Below are 18,374 nucleotides of genomic sequence, written 5' to 3'. Positions count from 1 at the left end.
AGTATCATCTGTCCCCAGGCTATCTGGCATGAGAAATGAAGCTAAACAAGGCTGATACAAATGAAAATTTGTAAATTGCTAAGTATAACTCTATAGGTAACATAGGTAGGAATACTGTCTGTAATGACTAGAGTAGGATAAAAGAAGATGTTAAAACTCTCAGAGAATGTCATACATCCAGAAGACTTATATATCAATGCTTGATGGTATTTTTCAGACCACAGAAATATTATAATAATCATCCAGAAATCTGAGGCTGGTCAACTGTCAGCAGTCAATCTGTTAAAAGCCTGAAAAAGATTAATAACCTTTGACTTCCAAATTCCAATAATGTCAATAAGCTATCTTTCCAAAAAAAACATAGCAATTAAAGTTAAATTTAGACTGCAATGTGGAGGGTTTTTTTTCTGAAAAGGCAGTGAAGCTTAGTGAGATGGGAGACTTCTAGGAGAGCTGAGCCGTGATTTCTACAGAGTGTGCCTTGTGGAAAAATTTTCTGATTTGAGCTACCCTTCTAAGAGAGTGGAAAGTCTGAGGCGACCTTATTTTAGGAATTGCTTTGGATGAAGATGTGTCTTCATCATAAGATGGAATAGCAATGTTTTCATCTCCAAAGGAATCTAAAGAAATGTCCTTTTGAGGTGGGATAAAGTGACTAGCATTTTTTTATAAAGTGAAAATCCAACATTACAGAAAACAGGGGAAGTTACTCTTTGAGAGGGATGCTGCTGAACCACAGGTGGAGAATGATCTGTATGGTGACTTTGAGAACAGGATGAAGGGTAACTTTCCTTGATTGGCCTCTTTCTTCAATATCGGTGGCTGTTTCGTTTTGTTGACAGGTATAGGAAAGAACAGCTGGACAAGAAACTAAGGTTGCTGTGCTGTGTTGACAGGTGTTTCCACCAACGGTGTGTGGATAGGTTGAAGGATTAGCTTTTGTTCCAAAACTCATAAAATGTGTAATGTTATATTCAGGAGAACAAGAGCTTAGATATTTTTCAGCACCAGTAATACTTGAGTTTTTACAAACCCTTTCAATTTCATCTGTATTATGATGAACGCAGATGCTACGACCACTTGATTGAAGATCAAAAAAACTAGCTTTCTCGTAACAGGAAATTATACTTAGTTTAGGGGCAGAGAAAAAACTTTGGAATCGAAGGCCAAGATGGTCTGATTTTAAATCACTGAAGATTCCTTGTTCTTGAGAATCAAAGTTAGCTCTACTGTGTTGATGGTTGGGGAAAATACAGCTTTTCTGAAGTTTAGCAAGTAAATAATGTCTTCTTCCAGAGAAATATGAGTGAGTAGATAAATTTGATGAAGAAGATAAATTTTTACTTTCACTACGTGAACTGACACTACATATTACAGACAGATGAGCTCTTTTAGGATCAAGAGATCGAGTTCGATGAGTGAAAGAAGAGGCTCCATGCTGCAGGGGGTCTGAAGTAACTGGATCTGCAGGATAATTTGGTTGCACGTTCTGGTCCTGTTTGCTGCGGCTAGAGTGAGAAAAGTGTCAAATGAGGAAAAAAAAATAGGGAGCAGAGGTGGAGACCTGCCAAGCCTCCTGGAGAGTAATATCCACTTTATCAATATGGAAACAATAGGGAATGAGAGAATTATGGCAGTGGAATTGATGGTCACATAGATGTATCCTCCCAAAATGCCCAAGTCTGAAAGATTATCTCTACCTACACAGTACCTGCCCAATCTATTAAACCTTGGGAAGATCAGATGAAACCAGGGGAAACATATGACAAGGCACAAGAACAAAATATCCCCTGAAGGAGAGGAGAGGGCTTCCTCTTTTAAAAATAGTAAATCATAGTATCTGTTTGAGACTCTCAAACTACTATATTTAAAGGAGATAAGTAGAACAAATGTATGCCCTGTTGACTAATACATTTTAAAATATTAACCATGGATGAAGTAGGACCTCTCTGGAGAGAATACTTCAGATAAACATCCAGGTAGTCCTCATACTCAGTTATTGTGGGCAACTAAAGGAAGCATTAAAGCTGGGTTCATGAACATGTCAATGTTCTTTAGCACATGAAACATATGGAACAGTGGGGGGTTCTTCTTTTCTTTTTAAAGGCTTACCTTAAGCATTTTCCCATATTGAATTTAATCCAAAGTAAATCTCTCCCTTCCTTCCTAAGTCATCATCCTTAAGCCATAAAATGCCCTGTGTAGGTGGAACAGGTCAGAAGACTGAACACTCAAGCTGCGTGTGGAATTAACATGGCAATAACACAGAATGTGATGACAGCAGACTCTAGAATCTTATGACATCAGGTTTGGATAAAACTGTTCTGTGGCTTGCCTTTCTGAAAAGCTGCAATTCACGTGACGGGGGAATGCGTATTCTGACTTCACCTTGTTCAAGGTGTCAGCCAATAAATCAAGGGACGAGAAAACAGGATGAAGGCAGTAACATATATAATATCTGCACGATCTTTTGCTTGGGACTGTCTCTCTCACTGGCCGCCCAACACACCCCTGGCTTACTAATTCATTCTACTTTCACATGAACACTCTTCACCCCGGGTTTTTATACCCTCCAGTGATATGGAAAAGTCACCATTACAGACTTTGGTCCAAAGATATGTGGAGAAGGAAAAAAAAACAAACCAACAAACCGAAATAGCCAACATCATTGCTCCCCAGAATGAGATAAGCTTTATCTATGTTGGCAGTAAAGCATGCCATCTGATCATGTGGGCCAGATGCACAGATTACAGAGATCTGCTGTGTTACTGTTTCTAACTCCTTGAAACAACTTATATCCATTTAAAGACAAGGGTAATAGAGTTATCAGAAAAGAAATATTGTCGTCTCCTTTTCCAAACCAACTTGAAGCCCTATCCATATAACAGGTATGTGTGTCAAGCCAGTGATGACATAAAACACTGCCTCAAATATAAACGTTTTTACTTCTCGATATCCTAAATACCCTGCTACCACCTTCTGATTTTGCTCCATTCCTAACAATCTTCTTAGGGAAACCTCTGAACAAATTAGTTTTCGAAGGCCTAATGCTCTCTCATTTTCATCATTTAATTGTCAGTTTGGTGATCTGATTTTACCCTACATATAAGCTAATACCTTAATCAGTTAATGTCTCACACATGGTTCTTGGGTCAGAAGAAGAGGACTTTATTATGCACAGCAAATCCAGCAGTATGATCACTGGTATATTTGTGCTGGTTCTCCCAGACCCCAGGTCCCACAAGGGCAACGCAGAGGGCCTGGAGACTCCTGCATTTGCACTGATTTGTGTTACAAAGAAAGGAACGCTGAGCTTAGGGAACCCACTACACTTAGCCCAAGAAGCAAATCTGCTAAATGTGCTGTTGGTCCTGGAGGGGAACATCACCTCATTCCTCAGGGTTTCTCCCCACAATCCTGACATATGGCCTAGACAAAGAGTGGTCAGTCATGCAGACCTTCCACGCTTCACAAACATTAACTCCAAATGGAACACAGACCTAAATATAAAACGCAAAACTGTAAAACTCTGAGACGACAACACAGGAGAATACCTAGATAAATTTGGGTCTGGCAATGACTTTTTAGATAGAACACCAAAGGCATGCTATCCCACTTCTGCCCTCTCCCTCGGTGCTCGTGCCAAGAGGCTCTGCACTCTACCTTGTCGCTCTTCCCGTGCGACACATTCTGCCTGAGCAATGGCATCTGTTCCTACAGCATTCAGCATCATACACATACTGGTGGGATGCCCGGCACAGGAACGACTTTCCCAGAAGAAATGCTTCCTTTCACAGGCTACTGGTGGGTGAATGCTCACACTGGCAATGGCTTCCATCTTTTGGCAAGTTCTGCCCAGGAGGGTCTAGAATGCAAGGGGACCTGGCCCTTATCACTCTGTTCTTGGCCTTTGGGACTCTGGTTAAAATTAGAACACAGTATCTCTCTTTAACATTCTGTTACATGGTTTAATGGACACTCTCAGGGAATCAATAAAGAGGACACCAACTGTTGGTGTTACCTTCCTTTATTATTTCATTTTTAAAAGAAATTCATAGATGAGAAGACCAAAATACAAATAAACTATGATGAGATGCCCAATCTTATTAGTGTTCGGGGGAATTGCAAACGGAAATAATGATTAGTTACTACTTCATCTCCATCAGGTTGCCTAAAATTAAAAAGTCTAACTATAAAATTTGTATGGGAAAATAAGAATTCTCATATACTGGCACACTCTGAGGAATAGTTTAGTAATATATCATAACACTATATTTGATCTATAACTCAGCATCCACTTCTAAGTGTAAACTTTGAAATTATTCCACATGTGCCTAAAGAAATATGAAGGTGTTCAATAAAGCATTGTTTAGAAGAACCAAAAGATGGTGACCTAAATAAACATCATCCATAGGGAAATAAATTAAGGCATTTCATACAATGGAATGCAAAATAGCAACTGAAAAGAATGAAATAAATTTATATATGTCAATCTGGAAAAATCTTAAAGAAACATTTGATGCAAAAGCAAGTTACAAAATGTTATATACCATATAATGCCATTTATGTAAATTTTAAGAACCAAGCACCATTTATTCATTGTTGATATAATCACACACATATAGGAGAAACATTCAAACTTTCAAAGGAAGAATCTGTGCCAACTTTAAGATAATGGTTACCTCCAAGAGAAAGGACTACAAAAAGGATTTCATTTATGTGGTAAGGTTTTATTTTTAAAAATCATAAACAGAAAACTTTTTTTGTGTGCAAATGTGCTCTTCTACAACATGAAAGAATACAGAAGTACATCATGAATATCTGAATTTGTCTTTCAAAGGCTTGAGAAATTGAAGTCCAACAGTAAAACTGACTTGGCAGAAGTAAATAATAGTGAGAATAAAAAATGCAAATGAACAAAAAGCAAAGACTACATTTTGGCTCATGAAATGAAAATTCAAGGATTTTTAAAAAGATTTATTTATTTATTTATTTGAGAGAGAGCACAAATGAGCGAGCAGGGGAGGGGCAGAAGGAGAGGGAGAGAGAGAATCCCAAGCAGACTCCCCGCTGAGCATAGAGCCCAAGGCAAGGCTCGATCTCACAACCCCAAGATCATAAGCTGAGCTGAAATCAAGAGTTGGATGCTTAACTGACTGTGCCATCAGGCGCCCTGAAAATTTAAGTAGTTTTAAATAAAATCTCAAAAAGCCCGTTTCTGCCTGTGGTCTTGCCGGCATCACCATCCTCTATTATTTGTAGAGTAATATCTAAGGTACTAGGTACTGTGGCTTGTATTATAGCTTGGTGTTCTTTTGGAGGTAGATTTGTGGGGTTTTTCTTTTCAAATAATCGTGTGTCTGTTGATACTATCTGAAGCTATCATATGAACTTAACACTAAAAGGAAAATACCTACGTCAAGAAAAAAAGAAAGAAGGCCTGTAGGATTTTTATACAACCCTGATTTATCTAATAAAAATGTTTCATTTTGAAACACATCTAGTCCTTTTTTTTTTAAGACTTTATTTATTTGAGAGAGAGAGAGAGAGAGTGAGCACAAGCCAGGGAGAGGGGCAGAGGGAGGGGGAGAAGCAGGCTCCCCACAGAGCAGGGAGCCCGATGCGGGGGTCGATCCCAGAACCCCAAGATCATGACCTGAACCGAAGGCAGCCGCTTAACAGACTGAGCCACCCAAGCTTCCTGAAACACATCTATTCTTCATAAAGCTCACTTAAAACGAAGAACTATGAATTTATTATGGGATATTACTTTAATCTAAAGTGGAACAAGATGGATCTTTTGAAAGAGAGCTTTCTAAAGCTTTACATAACATTGTGATTTTTTAAATTTTTTTTCAAATTTTATTATGTTATGTTAGTCACCATACATCATTAGTTTTTGATGTAGTGATCCACGCTTCATTGTTTTCATATAACACCCAGTGCTCCATGCAGTACGTGCCCTCCTTAATACCCATCACCGGGCTAACCCATCCTCCCACCCCCATCCCCTCTAACACCCTCAGTTTGTTTCTCAGAGTCCATAGTCTCTCATGGTTCATCTCTCCCTCCAATTCCCCCCCTTCATTTTTCCCTTCCTTCTCATGTCCCTTCATGCTATTCCTTATGTTCCACAAATAAGTGAAACCATATGATAATTGACTTTCTCTGCTTGACTTATTTCACTTAGCATAATCTCCTCCAGTCCCATCCATGTTGATGTCAAAGTTGGGTATTCATCCTTTCTGATGGCTGAGTAATATTCCATTGTATATATGGACCACATCTTCTTTATCCATTCATCTGTGGAAGGGCATCTCGGCTCTTTCCACAGTTTGGCTATTGCGGACATTGCTGCTATGAACATTGGGGTGCTATGGCCCTTCTTTTCACTACATCTGTGTCTTTGGGGTAAATACCCAGGAGTGCAATTGCTGGGTCATAGGGTAGCTCTATTTTTAATTTTTTGAGGCACCTCCACATAACATTGTGATTTAAATAACTTTTTAAACCCATGGTTCGATAGAGCAATAGAGATAAAAGTTGGCAGAAAAAAGAGCAGTGAGCAGCTTGAAAAGGAAAACAAGCTAAAAAGTTTTCAGAAATAAGGAAGGACTTCTGTTTAAGCTGAAAACACCAATGTGAACTCATGATGTGGAAAATATTTAAAACTATTTTTCTTTACCCTGACCCTAAATGGGCCCAAACAAGCTCTGGTATCATCCTGCCCACAGACAGTATGTGTCTGCACACCCAGCTGCTACTGTCTAGTACTATTTGTCCCTGAAAGGAACCAGCGCTGCCAAGGCAGTGGCTGACTCCAAGTCTTGGAGCAGGGACAAAAACAAAATCCGTCAAAACATAATATTACCAAGAAGCACAGATGCCTTCCAAGATGTTCTCGCTAGTGCTAAGAAGGAAAAGGAAAAACTTGACAGGCCCTCTGATGGCCACATTATGAGAATTTGAGCCTCTGGCACCATCACCTCCACCATGAAGTAGATGAAATTAGCTAAGTCCAAAAAAGGCATAAATCCCTATGTCCACAATGATGCTGTGTATGAAGACAGGCATGCAGAACATACTGTTGGCAGAAAACGCGTTCTACTGATCGACCCACTCAAGGTTTGGATACCATCTAAGGATATAATTCATTTCTTCCCTCTTTTTGTGTAAAAAGAACAGTGTCAGCAAATTGTGACTGGCACCTTTTTTACTAAAAGAAGTCAAAAGCTCCAGGAACCTTTGGTAAAAGATAAACTTTACATATGGAACATGCAATTATCATTTGATGTTTTAATTTTGCTGTCAAGGACACTAAGATGTATACATCTCAACTTAAATATGTTAATGGGGCTAGGACTGTATCTTACCATGACCAGTCATTTCTGTCCCCTGGGAGGTTCATCAGGACAGGCAATCTAAAATTTACACAAATATACTTTATAGAGACCTTGTTTTTATTTATTTTTTTTAAAAAGATTTTATTTATTTATTTGAGAGAGAGAATGAGATAGAGAGAGCATGAGAAGGGGGAGGGTCAGAGGGAGAAGCAGACTCCCCGCCGAGCAGGGAGCCCGATGCGGGACTCGATCCCGGGACTCCAGGATCATGACCTGAGCCGAAGGCAGACGCTTAACCAACTGAGCCACCCAGGTGCCCCGAGACCTTGTTTTTAAAAAGTACATTATTTATTTAAAAACTTTGTCTCTAGGTTTTTTATTTAGAAAGAGGTATTAAATCTTTCTGTATCTTATTCCTCTCTCAAAAAAAATCCACATTAAGTGTCTGTTTGCTTGTTTTGTTTATTTTATTGAAGTATAGCTAAACAGGAAAAAGTTTCCCTCTGCTGTGTTAAGGGCCATTCACTGTAATCTAGTCCAAGTCATTAGGGCTCCCTTGCCTCTATCCTAGTATTCTACTGCTAACAAAAGCACCCAGGATCGAGCAAGAAGAGGGAATGTCTTACCTGACATCAGTCTTAAAGTTTTTATTAGCCATCTGTGACTCTTACTTAGAAATTTCACAAATCCTTCTTGAACTCACATAAACAGTGAATACCTATACCATTACTTGAAGTTAATTAAGTCCCACAGTTACCTTGTTTTCATTTGTCCAAACTTACCTTTTTTTAAATTTTAATTTCAATTAGCCAACATATAGTACATCATTAGTTTCAGATGTAGTATTCAATAATTCATCAGTTGCATATAACACCCAGTGCTCATCACATCACGGGGTCTCCTTAATGCCCATCACCCGGTTACCCCATCCCTCTACCCGCCTCCCCTCCAGCAACCCTCAGTTTTGTTTCCTGTGGTTAAGAGTCTCTCATGGTTTGGTTCCCTCTCTGATTTCTTCCCATTCAGTTTTCCCTCCCTTCCCTGACTGTCCTTTGCGCTATTTCTTGTATTCCACATATGAGTGAAACCATATGATAATTGTCTTTCTCTGATTGTCCCAAACTTATCTTAAACTTATGAAAGGTTGCCTCTCTTCCTAGAATTTTAGAAGTTCTTGAACAAGCCTGTGCTCAATCTAACCTGGGTCTTTTTAGATGAAGGGCATATTCAGCCTTTTGGCCTCCACTCCTTTACCGGGACTGCCGTCTCTCCTCCCAGTCTAGGGGATCTTCTCTGGCTAGTCCTTAAGATCCATTATGTCCTTTTGAAGATGTGCTTGCCAAAGTTGCACACAGGATTCCTCATGAGGAAATGCCCTAGATTTACATAAAGGTATGATAACCATTGCTGGTCTTCAATAACTCATCGATGTCCAATGTTGTGTTGGGATCTTTGTCCTCATTAGAGTACAAAGCTGTTGTTCCCTATACCCTTAATAATTTACAGGGCCTTTTCAGATTTACAGTTCTGGAATATTTAGAACTCTTTTCAATTCCTTTTAAAGACTCCACTGCCAATTTTAAAATCAGTCTACAACTTGTCACTGTTCAGGAACACAAATGTTTAAAATCTTCCTGTTATCTAGATCTACCACTTGTGGCTCTTCCCTATCTGAAAGATTTTTCATAGGGTTATGTCTCCAGTTCATATATAAAAATGCTAAGTAATTCCAGTCCTAGCATGATATCAAAGACTTGCTCCACCATTTACATTTCTTTATCTATGAAATCACACTTTTATCCCTACCCTTTGTTTCCTCTCTTCTCCCTTCCCCTCTCTTCTCCCAATTCCATGGTGATTTAGCAGAACACTCATTCATTCGTGAAATATTTATTGGCATCTACTCTGTGCTAGGTACAAGAGCAAGGTGTTAAGAATATAACAAAATAAACATAGTGTCCCTGCCCTAAAGAACCTCTAGTGATTCTTTATTTACTTGCCTATTTTACACCTCAGAAACACTAGCTGGGCACAGGTTTTTTTAAACTCATAAATCATTTGCTTTTCTTCTAAAAGAATATTTTTTATGTTCTTGGTTTTAGAATCCAAAGGTTTACCACTGAGGATGGTGAGGATGAAACTGAATCACTTGTACCTTCTCAAATCTTTTTAGGTCTTCACTGCCCAATTCCGTAAGCCACTAGTCCCATGTCTATTTAAATTAATTACAATTAATTACAATTAAATAAGATTAAGAATTCAGTTTCTCATTTGCACTAGCTACATTTCAGGTGCTTAATGGCTAAGGTGGCTAATGGCTACCGTACTGGCAGCATAGATTTAGACCTTTTCCTTCATCACAGAAAGTTCTAGCTGAGAGCACTTCTTGTACAGTTCTTATATAAGGGGTGACACCATGGCCACATATAAAAATAGGTTACACATTTTGGCAAACAATTAATGACTTTTTTATTACTCACATGATGGCACCTGGTGCTAGTAAGTCACTTATATTCTTTTTGTCATTGCAGTCTAAACTATCTTAAATACAGACCACTATTGAATATAGTTTTAATTATGATGTAAGCCAAAAAATCATTTCTTTTTTTAATCTTATTCGCAGCAAAATTCATAACTGGAAATGTATAATGAAGGTATCTAAATAATAGCAATAATGAGATAAATAATCAATTCAGCATGGGAACATCATCAAGAAACTTACCCTCCTTCACTTTCTGCTTCCTCTGAACTATTGCTTGTTCCAGAACTTTGAACTGTGGCAAGCCTTCTTTTTCTAGCTCTGTGCTGAGGACTTATCTTATGAACAGTTATCCTCCCTCCAAGTTCACCTTGTATATATTCCTCCAGCTTTGGAATCGTTTCTTTAAGAACTCTGATTTCCTCTTTGAGTTCTTCCATATTTGTCAGTAATTCGTTTAACTTCTCCAATATCTGAAGCTGCCTTCCTTGAAAGATTGCAGCTGTTCCTTGACCATTACACATTTCATCTTGAAAAGTCACAGAATCAAACTTATTACCCAGAGAAAGAAAGTTAGGTAAATTCAATGTTGTCCTTGATTTACGAACCTTGTGGTACCACAAAAGAAGCAAGCTGATTCCAGTAGTTCCCACCATGATACCAAGTATCAGTTCTTTGTTTGTAGAATGAGGCATTTCTTGGGTTTTGTTTCTAAAATTGAAAGCATAAATGTAAATGAATGTTGTTTCTGTCTTCGCCCAAGACAAAAATATTAAAGCTTTCTCAATCAAGAGAAGTCAAGTCTACATCATAGACACACACACACACGATAAATCATAAACTAAAATTTATAAATAAGTATAATATATTTACCCCTAAAATGTATGTGGCCCCATCGAAAGATTTACTTTAAGGATATCACTGAAGTCCAGTGTAAAGTTTCAATTTTAATTCAGAATTTGTATTCTACATGACTGTTCTGAATTTTTAAAGAGTATGATGTATATTGGTAAAAGCATCATTATACATTTCTGAAAAAAAAAAGCTATTTGAGAATTCAAATTGTGCTTAACTGTGTTTGCACCCTTTATCTGTATAAAATTAGTATGCTGATTTCTGAGTCTTATCCAATCTTTAAGTCCAAGGAGCTTTTTCTTAGTACCCAGTTCACACATATACTTAGAGTAATAAACATTTTAAAAGCCCAAGGATTTGGAATATAAAATATATCAGAGAGCTCTGGCAAGTTTATAACCCACCTCATCTCTTTTTTTTTTCAGCACGCAGAGCAAAAATGCTAACACATGCAGGCTTCATCTCCTTTCTCCTTTTGACCCAGAATGCCTCTGCTCTTTACATTTCTATTTCTGTCTGAGGTCTTAATGTTTTTATTTTCTTTCAAATTTTCCTCTTTTTTAAAGTAGCAAAAATGTCCTTTCTTTGACTCTTCTCTCCATCTGAACTTTCACTGTTTTACATTCAAGGCTCAAGCGTTAGCCTGCCTAATTCCACATAAACTCAGCTACTCTGACTAAATGCACCATAATTTTTCTTTGGTATATCCCATCTTCACAAGTTTTATTGTTTATCTCTGTTCTTAAAATCAGAAGACCATTAATGGAAAACAATAGTATAATTCATAATATATTATTAAATAAACATATATAATATTATATACAAATATATAATATTAAATATATAAATAAGTATATAAAATATAATAATATAAATATAATATTTATAATAATATAAAGTCCTTTTCCTTCCAAAATTTTAAAATGGCAATAAGTATGTTAGTACTATAATAAACATCTGTGTTTAGAATAAAATATAGTGAGGCTTCTTTACAGACTTTGAAGTTCCCCAAATTATCTTACCATCAATATCCAGTAGTTTGCAAACACCCTTATTAAATTTTGTTAGCAATTTGAGAGAAATGTTACAAATAATGGTAAACTGTCTGTTATAGGAATTTAAATTCATGAAATTTCTGGTTTGTTTTTCTTGACACTTTCTCAAGGAGCAGACTGATATAGCACTGCTCCCCATGATCCCCAAGAAAAAGGAAACAAATGAGGGAAGTCCTATGATCTCCCTGGGTTTTTAATTGGAGGCATTTCTGGACTATGGCACGGGAAGGGGAAAACCAAACAAAGCCTGGTAGTCTATTGAGCTGAACAGAGAACAGAGTTCAGAGAAACTGAAGGACCTAGAATTCGTGTGGCACAGTACTGAAGATGTGGAAAGTATGTAGAGAAAGAGCTCTAGAAATATGCATAGGAGTCTCCTTAAATCTTTAACTGAATACCAGTCAAACCCCATCAGGCCAGGCAAATGAACAATTTCCAGGAAGCTATAAACCTAACTATTCCTAAAGATTACACAAATTCCCACCAGCCAGACTAGAGAGTGTTTACCAAATATCTGAGACTTTCAGTAGGGATGTCAGAAGGGTGATGCCTTGGAAATGAGGCCTAATTAATCCTAGAGTTAAGATTTATTTAGACTTGCTCTAAAACAGATTAAAAACGAGCCTCCAAAGGATCAAACTAATTCACAAATAATTTAACTGCATCCAAGAGAAAGTCCAAAACTCTTTAAAGGAACTGAAAACATTCAGAATGCAATGACATAAAATCGCAATGTTGATCATCCAATCAAAAATTACTCAATACATAAAGAAGCAGGAAAATGACAGAGATGATGTAATTAGCAGACAGGATGTTAAAACAACTATTACAAATATGTTCACTATTTAATATAAATATTAAAAATATGTTAAAGAAAAACATCAACATGATGAGGAGAGAAATAGAAGGTATTAAGCAGAACCAAATAGAACTTTTGGAGATGAAAAATAAAATATCTGAAATAAAATTTTATTGAATGAGATTAATAGAAGAAAAAGCATTCTGGAGAAAAAAGTCAGCAAACCCAAAGACAAAGCAACAGAAACCATCTACTACAGACTAAATGTTTGTGTCTCCTCTAGATCCATATGTTGAAATCTTAATTCCCATGGTAATAGTATTAGGAGGTGGGGCCTTCAGGAGGCAGAGTCTTCATAAATGAGATGAGGGCACTCATAAAACAGAACCCCCAGATACCCCTCCATCCTTCCACTCTGTAAAGTTATAAGGAGAGGGTGCCGTCTATGAACCAATTGGCCTTCATAAGACAACGAATCTGTCAGTGCCTTGATCTTGGATTTCCCAGCTTTAGAACTGTGATATATAAATTTCTGTTGTTCTGTAATAAATCTTCTGTTGCCACCCGGTCTATGGTATTTTGTTACAGCAGCTCCAATGGACTAAGACACCATATAAAATGAAACACAGAAATGTGTATAAATTAAATTTAAAAATATGTGTATATACATACACCACACACACATATTAAGACTAAGAAACAAAAAAATGAAAAACCAGCACAGCCTATGGCAATATCGAGCAGTCTAAAACATATATAGTTCAAGTTATAGGGACGAAAAAGGGGTATACAAAGTATTTGAAAGAAAAATGGCCAAAAAATTTCCAAATTAGACAAAAACACTGAAAACCAGTGATAAAGAAGGAATCTTAAAAGTAGTCAGTGGGGAAAAATGACATCATGTGTACAGAGAAAAAAGGGTAAGATTACAGCGCACATTGTCTCAGCAAATCACCTTAGAAACTATTCAGGCAAAAAAAACAATGGAGTGTCATCTTTAAAGTACTGGAAGAAACTGTCAACTTACATTTCTATACCCAGTGAAATAGTTTCCAAAAATGAGGGTAAAACAAAAACTTTTTAAAGTGGTTATTTTTTTTTAAAGATTTTATTTATTTATTTGTCAGAGAGAGAGAGAGCTCACAAGCAGGCGGAGGGAGAAGCAGACTCCTGGCTGAGCAAGGAGCCCAATGCCGGACTCGATCCCAGGACCCTGGGATCATGACCTGAGTCCAAGGCAGACACTTAATGACTGAGCCACCCAGGCATCCCAAACAAAGACTTTTTTAGACAAAGAAAAGTTGAGAGAATTCATTGCCATCAGACACACATTACAAGAAATGCTAACAGAGGTTCTTCAGGCAGAAGGAAAATGATAACAGATAGAAACCTGAATCTACAGAGAAGATGAATTACATCAGTAGTGGCAAATACGAGGGTGAATATGAAAAGTCATTTTCCTCACTTTAAGATTTCTTTATAAAACATTCGCTTATTATAGCAAAAATGATATTAACCAACTATGGGGCTTATAACATATGTAGAAGTAAAAAATGAGGCCAACAATAGCCCAAAGTATGGGAGGGGATAAAATAGGACATACTGTTTTAAGGGTCTTGGATTATAATGCAGTGTCATAATAGTAAGTTAAAGATGTACAATTGTAAATCCAAGGGCAAACACTAAACAAACAAGAACAGTTTAAAAAACTCCATAAAGGTATAAATAATAAGCCAAGAGTGGAGATAAAAATGTAATAGTAAAGATACTCAATTAGTCCAAAAGAAGTCAGAAGAGGGAGAAAAAAGAACAAACGGGCAAACAGCAAGTAAGGAGAGAAGAAATGTCATGACTATATTGGAAAATGGTGCCAAAAAGATGGAGAAATAATAGCATTTCTATTTGGGCATGGACAAGATCCAATTTTTTTTTTTAAAAGGAAGATAAAATGATGAAGTAAAAGATCAGAGAATCACTGCAGCAGTAACCTTGAGAAGGCAGAGGGACAGATGGTCTGCAGTACCCAGGCACAGACGTTGACCTTTGATGGAAACACAAACCGTTCATTCATAGGAATGAAAGAAAAGGCAGATTATGTGAGCAGATTCAGGAAGGTGGGTAGATGTGACAGTGGGAGCTTATGAAAGTTCTCTGTGGGTGCTTCATTGTTCCAAGTGAACTAGGAAACAAAATAAACAGCTGAGCTTGAGAACAGGGGAAGGAGCACTGGAAAGATGCGAATTCTGAATTCAGTTGCATACCTGAAACGTACCTTCCTATGGTCTCTATCCCATGATCTCACATACTTGAGCAAGTCATTGTTTCTTATACTCTAAATGAGCAACTAAATGTGGTGTTTCAAATGGTGCCACATGGGAGAGTGAATAAGAAGATTATTTCCAAGAAGTCTGCCTAAGAGAATGTCTTCTCAGATTCCTTAAGTAATATAATAGAGGATATGCATTGAATGCAGGGAGGATCCTATTTGGATGCTCCATTTCATTACAGGTCTCAGTGTAAAAGAGGACTAATGATTTTAAAATAGTAACTTTCCAGAAATTACCTCAGATGTTGGTGAATATTATATCCAAGAGAATTAAGAATCCCTTCTTCTAAAGCCAAAGATTCTAGGAGAAAGGCTGTGTGCTTAATCTGGCCTGCCTGACCTCAGGGAAGTTTGCCTGGAATTAATTTTTTTTAAGCAAAAAGCATTTTTACCTAATTGGTAGAACGGAACTGTAAGTCTAACCATTTGTCCTCGCCTATCCCAAACAGGAGACAGGCCAGCAGTAGATTGGGATCAGTGCAGCTGAAGTTGTGGGTAATTATTATTAGCTGTATACTTATTTCCACGCACAAAAAATTTATCACCAAACTAAATTATTTTGATTATTGCAAAAAGGCAACAGATATTAAGAAAAGTCATTACGTGCCCATGACTTCCATTTGCATTACATCTAATAACCATGCATCAAACTTGATCTTCTTGGCTTTTTGTCAATAAAAAGATTAATGCAGAATGTTCATATGCTGATCCGGAGGTCTATTAAAAGAAATCTTCCTATTCTGATTGCTTTCTTGGCTCATTCCTGCTGGGTCTTCCTTGAACTTTACATGAAAAAACATAGCCTAGTTTGAAATTATTTTCATTTAATCAAGTAAATAAATTGAAGTCAAAATCTACCTAGGAAGGTGATCTTATCCCTGAGACTGTCCCAGGTATAAATAGGTGGCCAGGAGCATGAATTTTTGTTTGACCTTTTCTTTAGGAATTATACCGATTCCAAATTATCTCTTGGAGGCAGGTCCTGTTATTATCTCTATTGCAGGTAAGCAAACTGAGGCATACAGCTGTCAAGGGGCCATCTGACTAGGACAAGAAAACTGTTACCCTGATAACTCCTGGATGTACTGCTGCATGAGGAAGATTCAGAAAGCATCCATAAGGATACGAAGGAGGATGCTGAACTGGGCAGAGATGTTCAGGATTTCAGAACTATAAAAATCAACTGGGGGAAAAACAACAATCAATCAGTGGAGCAGGTATTGCTTTTGAATAACCACAATTAGAGACTAATAGAGCAAGCTATGTTTCAATTTTATATCAGTATAAAATACACCTGCTTCTAAGCCACCAATCTGAAAAATGCCACTCATTAAAAATAGTAACTAGCAGGGGCACCTGGGTGGCGCAGTTGGTTAGGTGCCAGACTCTTGGTTTCTGCTCAGGTCATGAGCTCAGGGTAGTGAGATCGAGCCCCTCCTCAGACTTACCTTGGAGCCTTAAGACTCTCCCTCTCCCTTTCCCCTCTGCCCCTGTCCCCTGCACTCACTCTCTCTAAAAATACATAAATCTTAAAAAAAAAAAAAAAAGTAGCTAGCAAAGTAATAAATCAGAATACTTGCTTACCTGCAGTATAATTTCAAAGGTTATATTACATTTTTTATGTAACTTTTATATGTTTAATTATCAAATTAGTGTACACTCTACTTTAATATAAAAACGGTAATTAAAAAATATATTGACTAGATAATCAAATGTTAAGTATTATTCCCCTTACAAGTTTGGTTTGTAAGGTGCTAGTAATGATAGAAAATGAGACATTATTTTAATAAAAAATATTGGCATCTAAAATTAATGGGTAATACATAATTACTTGCAGATGAGAACCAAGAATCCTACTGAAGTAATAAATCACCAAAATGTTAACGCTAAAGAAATTTCTACGTTAAAATTAATTTTTAGAAATGGAAATTGTGCTTTATCAAATTACAATGTTTTCAGCAATATCTAGCATATATATTCATTTAACTCATCGGCAGAATCCTAGGGGGAAGCACATAAAAATGTAACTCTGGTACTTGGAAGATGTATGAAAAATTTTGCAAGAAGGGGAAAGGAACATCATGGGTTACACGCAGGCCTGCGGTTTGTTTCCCAAAGGATTACCTCTGAGACCTTGAACTGGCAATCAGATTCCTCACGGCGACCTGGATAGCCTAGTACTTTCTAAGTGAATTCTAATACTCCTATTTCATCAGGTTCTCACTATTTTCCCTGTTTAATAATTTCTTTTAAACTCAGGGCTCGCTGGTGTTTGCCTTATTTGCAAATATTTGTGGCACTGAAAATTTGGCCTTCCTTTTGTAGTAAAATAGGTAGAGGATCGGAGTCAGAGCAAAACACAGCACAACGGAAATGTTTGCCGGAGGCTGAAAGGTAAGACCCAGGAGCGGAGGCTACGAGGCGACCCAGTGTCTCCGGCTGCAACTCCTCGGGTCTGCAGGGGGCCGCCGGGCCGGCAGCACACCGCCAGCTCCCCAAGCACCCACGGCGGGCGGCCTGCGTGGGAACACCTGCGAGCTCCAGGACTGAAGCTTCCAGATGCCGGCTCGACAGGGCTGCCCTGGGAGGGGAAAGCCCCCGCCAGCCGACTCTGCCACCGCGAGGGCGCAACGCGGCGCCGGCCGGCGGAAGGACGCCTCGCAGGGAGTTGGCGGCGGGAACGCCCGCGGGACCCGGAAGTGCCGCGGCGGCCGCCGGAAGTGCCGCCTCAGCCCTCCGCACCCCGGGCGCGTCGGGCCTCTGCCCGCCGAGCCGCCCAGTGCCCACCTCCGCACGCACCTGAGTTCGCCGCGCGGGCCTCTCCGCGGTCGGAGAACGGGGACCCGGGACCTGCGGCCGGGCGGCCGGGAGCGGAGCGGCGGACGGCGGACAGCAGCCCGGAGCCCGCGGGTCCCCACCTTCGGCCCCGCGGCCCGCCGCGTCCTGACCCAGAGAGCGGAGGCGCCGGGGGAGGAGCCCGCGGCCGCTCGCCCTACGGCTCCCGCCTCTTCCCGCGGGGGTTCGACAGACCCGGGCCGGCGCCCGGCGCACCTTTTCCAGAAGGAGAATGCGCTCCGCCGGCGCTTCGGCCCGCACCGCATATTGTTGCCGGGCTGCCGCCGTCCCTCCAAGCCCGTCTCCCCCGGGCGCCCGGCCCAGCGCGTTCGTCCCATCACTGCAGCTCCCCAAACCCGCCTGCCCCTGGCTCGCTCCCGCGTCCACTCACCCCTCGCCCTGTATACCCTTCTTTGTTTGCCCTCCTAGGCACAACCTTGAAGTTTGATCTGCATTACAGGGTAGCGCAGACGTCTTACACTAATAAGTAATCGTGTCCGAAACCACGTTTCTTAACTTTAACTCAGGTTCCATCTTAATGACTAAAATCCCCAACCTCTTCATACCCCCACCATTCTGAGTTGCTTTTAGCTGAAAACCACAGGCTTCTCAGATCCCTAACATAAGAGATTTCACCCAACTTCACTTTTCTGTGGGTTGTACGATGAAAACAAACTGCCAA

The 18,374-nt window shown here is 39.2% G+C and overlaps 1 protein-coding gene and 1 pseudogene across 2 annotated transcripts in view; both read right to left on the bottom strand.

Moving 5' to 3' along the window:
* The window catches only part of LOC123850732 (regulator of microtubule dynamics protein 2), an 83,591-nt gene extending 65,445 nt beyond the window's left edge, over window positions 1-18,146 (bottom strand). For both annotated transcript variants that reach the window (XM_064572127.1, XM_064572128.1), the window contains exons 1-2: window positions 17,657-18,146; window positions 10,066-10,533 (exon numbers count right to left, since the gene is read on the bottom strand). In XM_064572127.1, the coding sequence (XP_064428197.1) occupies window positions 10,066-10,533; window positions 17,657-18,030 (842 nt within the window). In that variant the 5' untranslated portion in view covers window positions 18,031-18,146. The remainder of the gene's footprint in view (window positions 1-10,065; window positions 10,534-17,656) is intronic.
* On the bottom strand, window positions 313-1,519 carry LOC135361823 (uncharacterized; annotated as a pseudogene).
* Window positions 18,147-18,374: the final 228 nt, after the last annotated feature.

Source organism: Mirounga angustirostris, unplaced genomic scaffold (genome assembly GCF_029215605.1).
Source record: "Mirounga angustirostris isolate CCGP_5_RB_7025 unplaced genomic scaffold, mMirAng1.0.hap1 SCAF_10, whole genome shotgun sequence".
Lineage (NCBI taxonomy): Eukaryota > Metazoa > Chordata > Mammalia > Carnivora > Phocidae > Mirounga > Mirounga angustirostris.
This window is presented reverse-complemented; position numbering and strand designations above follow the sequence as displayed.